This window comes from Myotis lucifugus, unplaced genomic scaffold, assembly GCF_000147115.1.
Source record: "Myotis lucifugus unplaced genomic scaffold, Myoluc2.0 scaffold_0, whole genome shotgun sequence".
NCBI classification, from domain to species: domain Eukaryota; kingdom Metazoa; phylum Chordata; class Mammalia; order Chiroptera; family Vespertilionidae; genus Myotis; species Myotis lucifugus.
This window is the reverse complement of record NW_005871048.1, coordinates 28213302-28225999: the sequence shown is the minus strand read 5'-3', so window position 1 is coordinate 28225999 and position 12698 is coordinate 28213302. Positions and strand designations below refer to the sequence as shown.

The 12698-nt window shown below is 36.2% G+C and overlaps 1 protein-coding gene across 2 annotated transcripts; it reads right to left on the bottom strand.

Annotated features, from left to right (window-relative positions):
• Positions 1-2525: 2525 nt before the first annotated feature.
• Positions 2526-12410, bottom strand: ARRDC3 (arrestin domain containing 3). 2 transcript variants are annotated; one of them, XR_002828076.1, is made up of 7 exons: positions 12255-12340; positions 10366-10513; positions 9269-9371; positions 8562-8818; positions 8060-8222; positions 7643-7835; positions 2526-5235 (listed from the first exon to the last, which is right to left on the bottom strand). XR_002828076.1 is itself a non-coding variant. In XM_023750012.1 (6 exons), exons 3-6 carry the CDS (start codon positions 8769-8771, stop codon positions 5179-5181), a joined length of 585 nt encoding a protein of 194 aa, XP_023605780.1. In that variant the 5' UTR covers positions 8772-8818; positions 9269-9371; positions 12255-12410; the 3' UTR covers positions 2526-5178. The 2 variants fall into 2 exon arrangements, 1 of the variants encoding a protein (XP_023605780.1); XM_023750012.1 differs by lacking the exon at positions 10366-10513 and having other exon boundaries at positions 7643-7797; positions 12255-12410.
• Positions 12411-12698: the final 288 nt, after the last annotated feature.

Below are 12698 nucleotides of genomic sequence, written 5' to 3'. Positions count from 1 at the left end.
CCCTGATTCTGAAACTTATAACTGTGTGACAAAGCCAATTACTTAACTTCTCTCTGCTTCAGTTTTTCCACCCATAAGATGGGAAAAATGGTACTATTGCCTCAGAAGGATCAGGTTATGTACTACTTTTTATAATCAGGGCAAAAAAATGTAGCTGCCCATACAACAGCAAGATGCCTTTCATCTCTATGAAAAGTATGGTCACTGGTGCATGCAGTGTCCCGGTTTGCAAGAGGGAAGTCCGACTGCTGGTTTAGGCCCGTAAACTGGCAGTAGGACATCCCCTGAGGGGTCCCGTATTGCAAGAAGGCACAGGTCGGGCTGAGGGACCCCCCCCCCTCCCCGCACGAAATCCATGCACCGAGCCTCTAGTCTACATATCTAAAAGCCTAAGCCAGTGGTTCTCAGGCTTCCTAATGCCGTGACCCTTTAATACAGTTCCTCATGTTGCGGTGACCCCCAATTTCATTGTTACAAATTGAACATAATTAAAGCATAGTGATTAATCACAAAAACAATATGTAATTATATATGTGTTTTCTGATGGTCTTAGGCAACCCCTGTGAAAGGGTCGTTCCACCCCCAAAAGGGTCGCGACCCACAGGTTGAGAACCGCTGGGCCCTAAGTGACCATTATGACTGGAACAACTGGTCAACCAGTCACTATGACGCACACTGACCACCAGGGGGCAGACAGTCAATGCAGGAGCTTCCTCCTGGTGGTCAGTTCGCTCCCACAGCCGATCTCCTGCAGCCCCTCCCCCAGCTGGCCGGCCCCCATCGGCCCCTGGTGCTAAACCATTCATAAAGACCTGCTTCTAGGTTTTGGTTTCGTACCTAGCAGAGCAACTCCCTCACTGCAATCTATTGAAAGTCAGACCTTGACACAAGGGTTGCCTCGCTCCCGCTCCCCTCTTGTCCCTTCCCTGGGGGCCTCCTGCCCACCTCTGTGGCGGCGAGGTGGCGAGGGAAGGAGGAGTGGGGGAGGCGGGAACTGCCAGGTTCCTTCCGTGCCCAGCCCAGCGACAGTCGCCTCCTCTCCCAGGGCTGGCTCCCTCCTTGGGGCCGGCGGCCAATCTCTTGCGGTCCCTTCCCCCACCCCTCACGTGCATGAATTTGTGCATCAGGCCTCTAGTATGCATATAAGTTCTTTGGTTAATCTTTTCCCAGCCACCCCCCACCTTCCCTCTGGGATTTATCAGTCTGTTCTATGTTTCTATGTCTCTGGATCTACTTTGTTCATCAGGTTATTTTGTTCTTTAGATTCCACATATGAATGAGATCATGTGATCTTATCTTTCTCTGACTGGCTTATTTTGCTTAGCATAATACTCTCCAGGTCCCTCCATGCTTTCGCAAAGGGCAAGAGATCCTTCTTCGATGCTGCATAGTATCCCCTGGTGTAAATATATTGCAGCTTCTTTATCCACTCAACTACTGATGGGCACTTGGGTTGTTTCCAGATCTTAGCTATTGTATATTGTGCTGCAATGAACACAGGAGTGTATATATTCTTTCTGATTGGTGTTTCAGGTTTCTTAGGATATATTCCTAGAAGTGGTATCACTGGGTCAAATGGCAGTTCCATATTTTAATTTTTTGAGGAAACTCCATACTGTTTTCCATAATGGCTGCATCAGTCTGCATTCCCACCAGCAGTGTACCTGGAGCTCCCTTTTCTCCACATCCTCGCCAGCACTTGTCATTTGTTGATGGTAGCCATTCTGACAGGTTGAAGTGATTACTTCATTGTGGTTTTAATTTGCATCTCTCACGATGACTAGTGATTTAGAGCATTTTTTCACGTCTCTTGGACATCTACATGTCCACTTTGGAGAAGTGTCTATTTAGGTCCTCTGCCCATTTTTTAATTGGATTGTCTTCCTTTTGTTAAGTAATATGATTTCCTGATATTTTATATTAACCCCTTATTAGAGTGTTCTCCCATACAATAGGCTTCCCTTTCCTTTTTGTTGATGGTTTCTTTTGCTGCTGTGCAGCTTTTTATTTTGATGTAGTCGCATTTGTTTATTTTCTCCTGTTTCCCTGGCCCTAGATATATGGGCAAAAAATACTAGAGATGTCAGATTTTGCTGGCTGTTTTCAAGGATTTTTATGGTTTTATGACTTACATTTAAATCTTTTATCCATTTTGAGTTTATTCTTGTGTATGGTATAAGTTGATGGTCTTGTTTTCATTTTTTTTTGCATGTACCTGTCCAATTTTATTGAAATACTAGAAACTTGGACATATCACAGTGAGAGGGAATTGGTATCTAAGTAAAGTACTTTACCTGGTTAAGTTTGGTTCATATATATGACAAGTTTTATAAGGAAGTATCCATAACTTAATGACTTACTAAGTAAAACAGTAAGTAGTATTCAAAATTCCTTTAAGCCTTAAGAAATTTTCTTTAGTGAGTCTAGAAACAAATCTTACCAAGAATGGCTTGAGTTTTAATTGTAGTCCTAAGTGTTTGCATGTATGATACTAATATGATTGATTCAAATAAATCTCCAAACAATTTTACAAAAAAGAAAAAAACAAAACACTTTATTTTCCACAAGGAAGAGCAATAGGAAAAATCAAATCATTTCCCACATATTGTTTTCTTAAAACAGAGCCTACAAGGACATATTCAGCACCAAATAAAAAAGGAAAAAAAAAATTACAAACAGCCATAGAGTATAATCTATAAAGCAAACATTTAATATTGCACTTTGTTTTGCTAACATTTTGGATTTTACTTTTCCTAATAGAAAAATCAGGAATCTATCTTGAATACTGGAATACAAATGTGAACCCTCACGTCTTATGTCAGAAATTGACCAATATTTAGGAAAGAGTAAAGTAATGCCTCTAAATAAAAAAGAAATACTTTAATGGGGAAAACAAAACTTTATTTTATAAAGTTTTATATAATTAGGATTTTATCATATTTTATTTCGTGACCTAGTGCCAATTGCCAGAATATTGGTCATTCTTGCTTTCATGTGTTATGAGTATATGGTGATAAGTATTCCAATACTATGCATATCAACAATTGTTCCCTAGAAGTTAGACATAAAAAAGAAAAGGGATTTTCTGACAACCCCCCTCCCCAAACAAAAATAAAACCACCAAATGCCCTTTATGCCAAATATTCCATTAGCTTTTTTTGAGGGGGACATTCACAAAATGATTTAACAATAATAAAAAAATATTTCACCCCCATTTCCTTATTATCTAGTATTAGTTTGCTACGGGAGCCCAAACCCTTTAACTGAATCACTTAAAACGCGATTCATTTTTACATTGGGCTTTCTTCACCCTGTCAGCATTTTTCAAACATGAATTGTCTTCCATGTTTTCTTAAAGGCCACTTATGGAAAAGCCTATTTGTTTTGTATGAAGCTTTAAGACAGTATTAACCAGGTCAAGCACCAAGCCAGAGTTACTATTATTTTTCAGTCACCTTAACTGTGGGGTTAAATGGCAGGATAGATGTAACACCCATTTCACACATATGTTGTAACATCAGAGATGCTGATTTTCACTAAAAACACCAGAGCTGAATTCCTTCTAAAGTAAGACAATTTTCTGAGTATACTCAGAAAATGCTGTTTTAAGTGTCACCATGAATGCTGGTATATTTGTTATGAGCCAACTGTCAATTATCTTTAATATAAACTATAATTTACTGATGTAATAATTTCCCTATCTTATCTACATATACTCAAAGTCAGTGATTTTTCATGTTTAGCAAAATGTTCTTTAGGTAATGAAAAAAAAAGATTTCCATTAAAAAACAAAAACAAAAATATAGAACATTTATTATTCCAGCATATATTCTAGTATTTATAATTTTGAAGGTATACACTTTTAGAACAGGTTTTCAAGCTTTGTAGATCTTGAGCAGGATAAAAAATGTATAAACTGAGCTCTCTAATCATAACCTGATATTCCTTCCTGCTCATAAAATACTCTGCACCAGCAAAAATGATTTCCAACATATGTGTTTGGAGGTAATTAAGTAACTGTGTATAAAAATAAATGTATTTTCTCCTCCTCTTGTGACTGGAAAACTTCCATACTTTTTTAAAACAAACAAAAAAATAACAGTAATTTTTAAGAGCACAGCCCTTAACTCTTTGCTGGTGCCTGCCATACTGCCTTTCTTTATTCCATTCTTAGCTCTTCTAGTTTCTTCTTATATGTAATGATAAAAAGTAAATGCGGGTGGGTTATCACTTTTGTGTATGTCCCTTTTCCAAATTCCCTCTCCAAAAAGCCAACCAAACAAACGAAAAAATAACAGTGCAACAAAACACAAAATAGCATTCCAACAGTTTGGCAAGTGATGCGTTCACCTGAGATTAAGTGATTTTAGGCAGTCAGTAACAAAATGCTGCTTTGCTGTAATAGTAGAAAGGCAACAAATTCTTAAAAGAAACCAAGAAGGTATACAATCTTGACAGTCTCTTATTAGCTTCCTCCTCTTATCTCTTTTCCCACATATCTGTTGCGTATCTACTACAGTAGGCTGCAAAACATACAGCAAGAAGGATTGGCTTGAAGGCATTTGATGTTTGTAAATAAATCCACAATAGGATCCAAGCTGAAGAGGTGATACATGGTCAGCCTAGTAGGACAATTCTGAGCATGTGCATACGCAGGTAAAGTCCAGGCTATATTAAATAAAAAAAAATGTCAGTGCGTTTTTTTCATCTTAAAGTTTTTTTCAAAGCTTTCTTTTGTTCCTTGTTGTGCTGATCACAAACAAGTTTTATATGAATATCGAGAGTCTGGCATTAATGGAAAAAAAAAAAGCTGTAGTGACATTGAACTGCACAATGTAAGCATTGAGCATGTGCAAATTTTCAAATCAAAAGAAGGAAATCATCCCTCTTTATAACGTGGTGTCTTGACACGTATGACCATAGGCTAAGACGACTGCTCTTGGTATGTGCCAGTTTTAAAGAAGAAAAGCTTAGATCTTCAAGCATGTTGGAGCAGTCCCAGAATGTTGCTATAGGCTTCTAAAGCATGATCACTGGTTGTTTCACGTATTTGCCATTTTTCTGGGCAAAAGCAACTCCACTTCCTCTGAAAACGTGTCTCCAAGATACTTCTCTGTCCTCAGCTGGGAAGAGATACAGTTTGGAATTCACATCAACTTGATTTAACCACATGTTCCTTCAACGCGAGGGGCAGGATGGTCTATCATCTGCTGACTGATCAGGATTTGGATCAATCTTAAAAGAGAAAAAAAATTCAAAGTTATTTGATAAGGTCTAGTAAGAATGTAGCAAATGACTAAGATTTTGAGTATTAGTTGATGAACCTAATTAGAAAGAACATACGTAGCTAATATGGGGAGGAAAGGGTATTAGTATTATTTAAAGTGCCTGACATGCAATTATTAGATTAATAACAACATTCATAAAAATATGCCTGAATAGTTCTTTCACAAAAGCGAATGGTTAAATTTTACCAGTGAATGGAGTTTTACTTAGCACGTACTAGTACTTAAGACTCAAATACAATGTAAAACATCTCTATAGCAATGATATCCTTTTGTAAAGTATCTCTTTTATACTTTAAAAAAAAAATCTCTTCTGTAGGCTTTAGGAAGAATGCAGTTGTGTAAACAATATTCTTGGTAACTCTTGGGTATAAAACTTCAGAAAGGGCCCAGGAATAGTGTATATTAAGAAATAGTAATGCTGAACCCACCAGAGATAGAGGGGCTTCCCACCTTTTCTATCTTTGGAGTGACTTTCATATACACATACGTTTAATAAACGTGAATGCATTTTTGTTGCCTCTCAGGTATAAAGGAAAGGGCACAGGAAGGCAAATTATTGGGTTTAATACATTTCTTTTACTGAAAGACCTTTTGGATAAGACCTATTTACTTGCATTCACACGTAGGACAAATCCAAAGTGCCTCAGACACTTTAGGCAAAACCCATTTTTGAAGAAAAAAAGCTAAATAACTTTTCTTTCTTTTAATAACTATCCTTTAAAGAGGAAAAAAAGTAAAAATAGCTTTTTAAGCTCCCCTCTATGTGACTAGATGTTAATTAAATCACAACATGAACCAATTTAGTGTTTTAAAAGTTTTTAATTCTATTTGGTTCATTTTTAAAAGGAGGAAGAATTTTATGACAAATTACTTAAAAGTAGATCTTTAGATTGCCATTCTTTTAAAATGCCTGGACAGTGAAGAAGCCTCAGATCCAACGAGAAACAACTGACTTAATAATAAGCAAGACAGCAATGTCTGAATAAAAACGTAGTAACAAAATCTGTAACAAGAGGGAGAACATTTTTAGCATTTAATAGAAAATTTTATGAATAGGAATAGTTGGATAGAAAATTTATGTCTAATCAAGAATTTGCAAAAACAGATTGTGAATATCCTATAATCAATGAATAAAGTGCATGTCATATTGGCTAGATCCAAAAGAAAATTAAAATTGACTCTTCCAGTCATGGTGTTGGGGGGGAACATGAGGAGGACAATTTGTTGAAGAGTGAAACATCCCTTTTATGTCTTATTTGGGAGTAACATTTCATTATAAAATAGCTGTTTAAATTACAGTAACCAAAAGGAAAAAGCTAATTGCAGTGATTTACAAAATTATTTGGCTTTATATTGGTATCAAGACTAACTTTAAAGCCCCTCAAAACATGTACTTTGTATATATGCATTCTGAAGTATACTGAAATTGCTGCATCCCCCACACCTTTTAGTTACTTGCCTTTGCACATGCTGTTCTTTTTTTTGCACTGGCTGTTTGCTTTCATACCTGAACTACCCTACCTTTTGAGGAGTACTGCTTTTAATCATTTTTCTCAGGGAAGCCCCTCGATTCCCAGGGCCCAATACGCTGATTCTCAAATGAACTGTACATTCCTTTCTAATTGTTATATAATACTTCGCTGCTACGTTTGTTTTTCCCACTAAGGGCCATGTTTTTTTTTGTTTGTTTTTTATATTTTATTGATTTTTTACAGAGAGGAAGGGAGAGGGATAGAAACATTGATGAGAGAGAATCATCGACCAGCTGCCTCCTGCACATCTCCTACTGGGGGTGTGCCCGCAACCAACGTACATGCCCTTGACCGGAATCGAACCCGGGACCTTTCAGCCCGCAGGTCGACGCTTTATCCACTGAGCCAAACCGGTTTTGGCAAGGGCCATGTTTCATTAATGTAAGGGCTTAATTGTCATCAATATGAAATGAATAAAAATAATCTAACAGTGTAGAAATGTGGTTTAAAATGTTATTGCAAATGTTATTTTCCCTCATGGCTGAGAATGTTAAAATATACAAGAATTAAATTGGAAAAGGATAAGATAAATTCTATCTATTAATCAATGCTTGCAAAATGGCAGTTCTATAGATGCTTTAAAATGTAAATTATTCCTTTAACTGGCATTTTGAAAAGCATGATGTGAGATCATTATCTTTATTTCACCAATAGAAGTGAACAGTCCTACTTAGTAAATATTGACAACTCTAATCTAATCTTTAATCTGTGTTTTTAAATTATGTTTTTCTAAATTATCATAATAAAAAACTAACTGTATTTTTAAAAAGTCTGCAATGCAAGACAGCCAGCCCATTTTATACTTGAGGAGTTGATGCTTACCTCTGAATAAAGAGGTGGAGGCAAGAATCGAAACTCCTGGATATATGCGAACAGTGGTCCTTGAAATGCTCTCTCAAAGTCATCACAGGCATTCACTGGAGCAAGATTGTTCCGCCTTTGTTCCTCTGTGACCACTTCTGCATAGCTGGGTGGTGCTGAAGGAAAAAGATACACGCAATTCGAACAGCATGTTCTGATGCATGTCAAAATACACAGAATAATAGATATTAAAAAGAAATATCAAAGTAAAATAATTATTTGTTTTGTGTTCAAAACTAGGGGGATTAGGTTTTAAATCTAACATTAGGGACATATATACTCATTTTTAGGTATAGACAAAAGTTTAATCGTAAATATGAGATTATGTTCTTGAAAATTATAGGAGATTAAAGTTAGATATACATTATATCAAATTACCTTCAGGTCTTTCAGGTAGGGATAAACCAAGCCAGTTCATATTCATGCTACACTGACTGCTTACACTTGAGGTTCTGCTACCAAATGGATGTAGAGGAATGGTACCGATGACAAGAGGCAAATTAAGAAATAAATCCATAGCTCCAGGAATATCCACATATACCTAAAAGAGTAAAAGGAGACGCTAGGTTTAGAATGCCAAGTATTATTTCCTTTCAAAAAACTAATAACCCAGTTTTAATGTTATCTGAGGTCCTCATTTACTTCATTTTTTTACTTATATGCATATGATATACAAGAAAAGTTTATCCATATCCATATGCATAATAACCTTATAATACAATCACATACATATAAAATAATAAAAATGCAAACTATATAAAGACTTATATTTATTTGTATATATATTATATGGAATACAAATATCAAATCTTGGATATAAGACAAAATGATATCCTTGTGATTTTAAGACTTAAATAAAACCCCTTAAATTTATACATACCATTAGTGAATATTCTACACGGATTATACTACAGTCGAGGATAGATGGAGAAACGGGTGGAATTTTCAGCAACTTGCCATTCCATGTCTCTGTTTTTCCAGATGATAAGGATTCCCCACGCAAGTTAGCCACAAGCTGCTTTACTTCCTTCATTTTCCCTTTGGCATAGAAGGCCTGTGTTTGGTAAATGGCTGCCTTTGGCACCACCATTCGGGAAGAGCAGTTCTCAACCTCAGCAAATATCTGAATTGATTCACCTAGAGAGGGAAAAATCATCTGTTAAGAAAACAAAACAAAACAAACAAAATCCCCAAAACTAATGTAGATTCTTCAGTAGCTCTTTAAAAAAGGAGAGGGCCCTGGCTGGGTAGCTCAGTTGGTTAGAGCATTGCCCCGATATGCCAAGGTTGTGGGTTCCATCCCCAGTCAGGGTACATACAACAGGCAACCAATGAATGCATAAATATGTGGAACAAGAAATCGATGTTTCTCTCTCTTTCTAAAAACAAAAAAAAATCAATAAATGAAAAAATAGGAGTAAAGGAGACTACATTTCAATTTATGAAAGAAAACTGGATAAGCACAGCTTATGTTATTTTACCAAATAATGCTATATCATGTTTGCATTTAGTAGAAATACTATAAATTTAAACACAAAAGCTAAGTGAAAAAAGATTGTTTTTTGTGGGAATCCACTTCATACGTACCTGGGGTATAGCCCTTCCTTTCGATTTTGGCACTTAAGGATATTGGGCCTGAGGTACAGAACCAGCAACAGAGAGTCTTTTCTTTTGTGCCTGCTTGGGGTGACTGTAAGAAATAAATTTAGACAAAAAGATCAATGTATGAGTTGGCAGAGTAATAAAATGTTTTAAAATACAATCTAAATTCTTAGAGAATTAAAAATTAAAAGCAGTGCTGCTTTTTGTTGGTAGCCAAATATATATATATGTATATGTATACATGCATATCTATATATAGAAAAATATATATATATATATATATATATTTTACTTTTTTACTAACCCAATGGCTCTGAATTATTTTTGTTTTATATAAGTTTCTATGCAATTAAGAAAAAAGGGTGCAGGGCTTAACACCATAAACATCATTTTAGCCCACATTATATATATTAATTAAAAACCCACCCAACAAACAAACAAAAAACCCTTTCCACATTCCAGTTTATTAAACTGCCTTAAATTGTGTAAAAAAGGGAAAACTGCACATTTTAAAAATTCTTATTTGCTTAAAGATGTTATCATTTGTTTAAACCAATTAATGTTTTTGAAGTTAAATTTGAATCTTGTGAAAAAATACAATTAAGAAGGATTTCATTTAAGATGAAATTAAATTTTTTGAAAAAAGTGATAATCTCCCCATCGTTTGACATCCCTACATTGGAATAATGCAAAGCAATACAAATGATTCATTATGGTATTTTCAAAGTAAGTGATATTATGTTAAAATAATAATTAATACTACTGCTCCTCTTCTACTACAATTATGCAGGGAACAGATTTATGTTTTTTTACTGCTGTTTCTTCTGAGTAAGAGATATTTCATACCATATGCTAGTCTTACTTTTAACATTTATTTAATGTTAATTACAGTATCAGGAAATACGATCATATTCTTCATTAGTGTGTGTGCCCTTGACTATTTTTAAAAATAATTAATATTTTTTTAAATTTTAAAATAAAGCCACTATTTTAAAATGATAAAATTACAGTTTAAGTTTAGGTGATTATTCTTTAGTATTGGTATGCCAAAACAAAGAATGAAGAATTCAGTCAATTCTTACCAGTAATGAAGGAGTGTTGATATCTATATGCTCAAAGACTGTAAATTCCTTCTTTAATTTTACTGGTAGAAGCCAAGGCCTGTGCAATTCGGCTTTCACCCAATAGCGCACACTGCCATGTCGGCCTTCGAATGAGGTAGCAAGTGGTCTGTGTAGAATATAAAGGTCAATATATTAATATTATACCTCTTTCTAATAATTACACAGATTATCATAGAAGTGTTAATATATTGTACTGTTTATATACCAGTGAGGTATCAAACATGATTTTTAAAAATTTCCAAAGGGATAAGTCATTGGGGAAAAATCTTGTTTCCAAATAGAACAAATAGTTGGTAAACATTATAGAAATTTTGCTTAAAGAAACAAGAAGTATACAATCTCTTTAAATAAAGAAGCTACTTTTAATGTTGGTGGCAAAATTATGAAAAACTGGAAGTGAATAATTCTTGAAAAGGTCAAGAACTTAATTTAAAAATAAAGTTAAGAATGGTTTATTTCTATTGAGAAATTATAGACACTGGTTAAATATTCAGACCAAATTCCCTACAGTGCTCCACTATTCATTTGCCAGGAATTAGTATCTCTTTTTATAGCAACTAATTAAGAAGGTCTAGAAAAGGCCTAGAACAGTCATTATAGTTTCAAAAATTTCACATTTCATAAAGTCCACTGAAATACTAAAAAAGTTTTATATTTCCCAGTGTCCTCATGTTTCCTTTTTGGCTGTTTTCAAACTTTACTATAGGCTTAAAGAAAAAGAAACATTTCTACTGACCTGTATCAAGGGAATCAGAACTTGCAATTTTGCCAGTTTTATTACTTGTGAAAGATTTTATTTTAGTGAGTTTAGTCTCTTTCTCATAATTTCATTAGAAAAATGCCTGGTTTTCAGTTATTTACAAGGCAGAGTGCTAACTTAGATAAGAATGAGTAGTTGGATAGAAAATTTATGTCTAATCAAGAATTTGCAAAAACAGATTGTGAATATCCTATAGTCAATGAATAAAGTGCTTGTCATATTGGCTATCTATTTTAGAGTCTTGCATTAATTTGCATAGCACAGAGAAATAAAATGCAATATTTTGCTAGTCTTTTAGAGTTTATTTTAAATGAGTGCTTTACAGATAAGATATAAAATTATGTACATTTGGCACTTGATAAATTTCTCTTGTAAGTTTATCCTCCAAAACAATGACCACAAGTCCCACTTTGCCTGTCAGGATAATCTCTTAAAGGCATTATTTTAAAAACACTGAATAATCTCTCCTAACAATCTTTTACTACATTAAGATTATGCCCCTTTTCCATCTCCTTTTCCTGTTAGATCCCAATCCTTATGTGAACGTATCTCTGAAGGATGCTTCCTTTTAAGTCCAAGTCATCATGTCTCCTGGTGACCTTCTCCATAGCTCTTTGCTCAGATCCAAAGCACAAAGCCCCTCGCTCCTGGAGTCGGGACGTGCCCAACGCGCTGATGGGCTCAGCTCACCGCTGCCGGTTGGCATCAGCAGAAAAGGAGGAAGACGGCGTGTTTATAAGTGACTGTGACCTGCTATGTCTTACCTTTTCTGCTAATAACTGATGGTCAACTAGGCATACAGGGCGTAACTATTTGACTAGCACCTTCAACTCACGTTAAATGAACTCTGATTCAGGTTTTAAAAACCTCATCATTCGTGAGGCAGAGTACTAAGAATGAAGCTTTGCTTTCTATAATTTTGCCACACTACATTATAAAATAGCTTTTTTTTAGCACATTGTTTTCCTCTCGCAAGATTCAGTCATGAAAAGGGTTTTTTTTTAACTAAAAACATTTAACCTTAGAATAATTTTAAGTTTAAAATGATGGATGTCTATGAAAAGCGCCTGTTCCTTCTCATACTTACGTCTGTGGAAGCTCGAAGCTGAAGGCGTATTCATGCCGCCCCGAAGGGATGGTGTGGAAGCCGTCCTCGCAGTTGTCGTCATCTGCGGAGAGAACACAACACAGGGCGTCAGGGACCGGCACACGCGGGCGGGCGGCGCGGAGTCTGCGCGCTAATTCCCACTTCACTTCTCCGGGTTAATGACCCCGAGCCTCAGCCGCCTCATCTGTGGAATGGGGGCATCACCCCGCCCCACGGGCGCCCTCCAGCGGGGAACCCCGAGACAGCCGCCTCATCTGTGACATGGGGGGCATCACCCCGACCCCACGGGCGCCCTCCAGCGGGAAACCCCGAGACTCAGCCGCCTCATCTGTGACATGGGGCATCACCCCGACCCCACGGCGCCCTCCAGCGGGAACCCCGAGACTCAGCCGCTCATCTGTGACATGGGGCATCACCCGACCC

Coding starts and splice junctions, on each gene's coding strand:
- ARRDC3 (XM_023750012.1), bottom strand. CDS start 8,771: ATGGTGGTGCCAAAGGCAGCCATTTACCAAACACAGGCCTTCTATGCC. Junction 8,223..8,561: donor GTGTAGAATATTCACTAATG/GTATGTATAAAT, acceptor TTACTCTTTTAG/GTATATGTGGATATTCCTGG. Junction 5,236..7,642: donor CTCCACCTCTTTATTCAGAG/GTAAGCATCAAC, acceptor TTCTCTTTTAAG/ATTGATCCAAATCCTGATCA.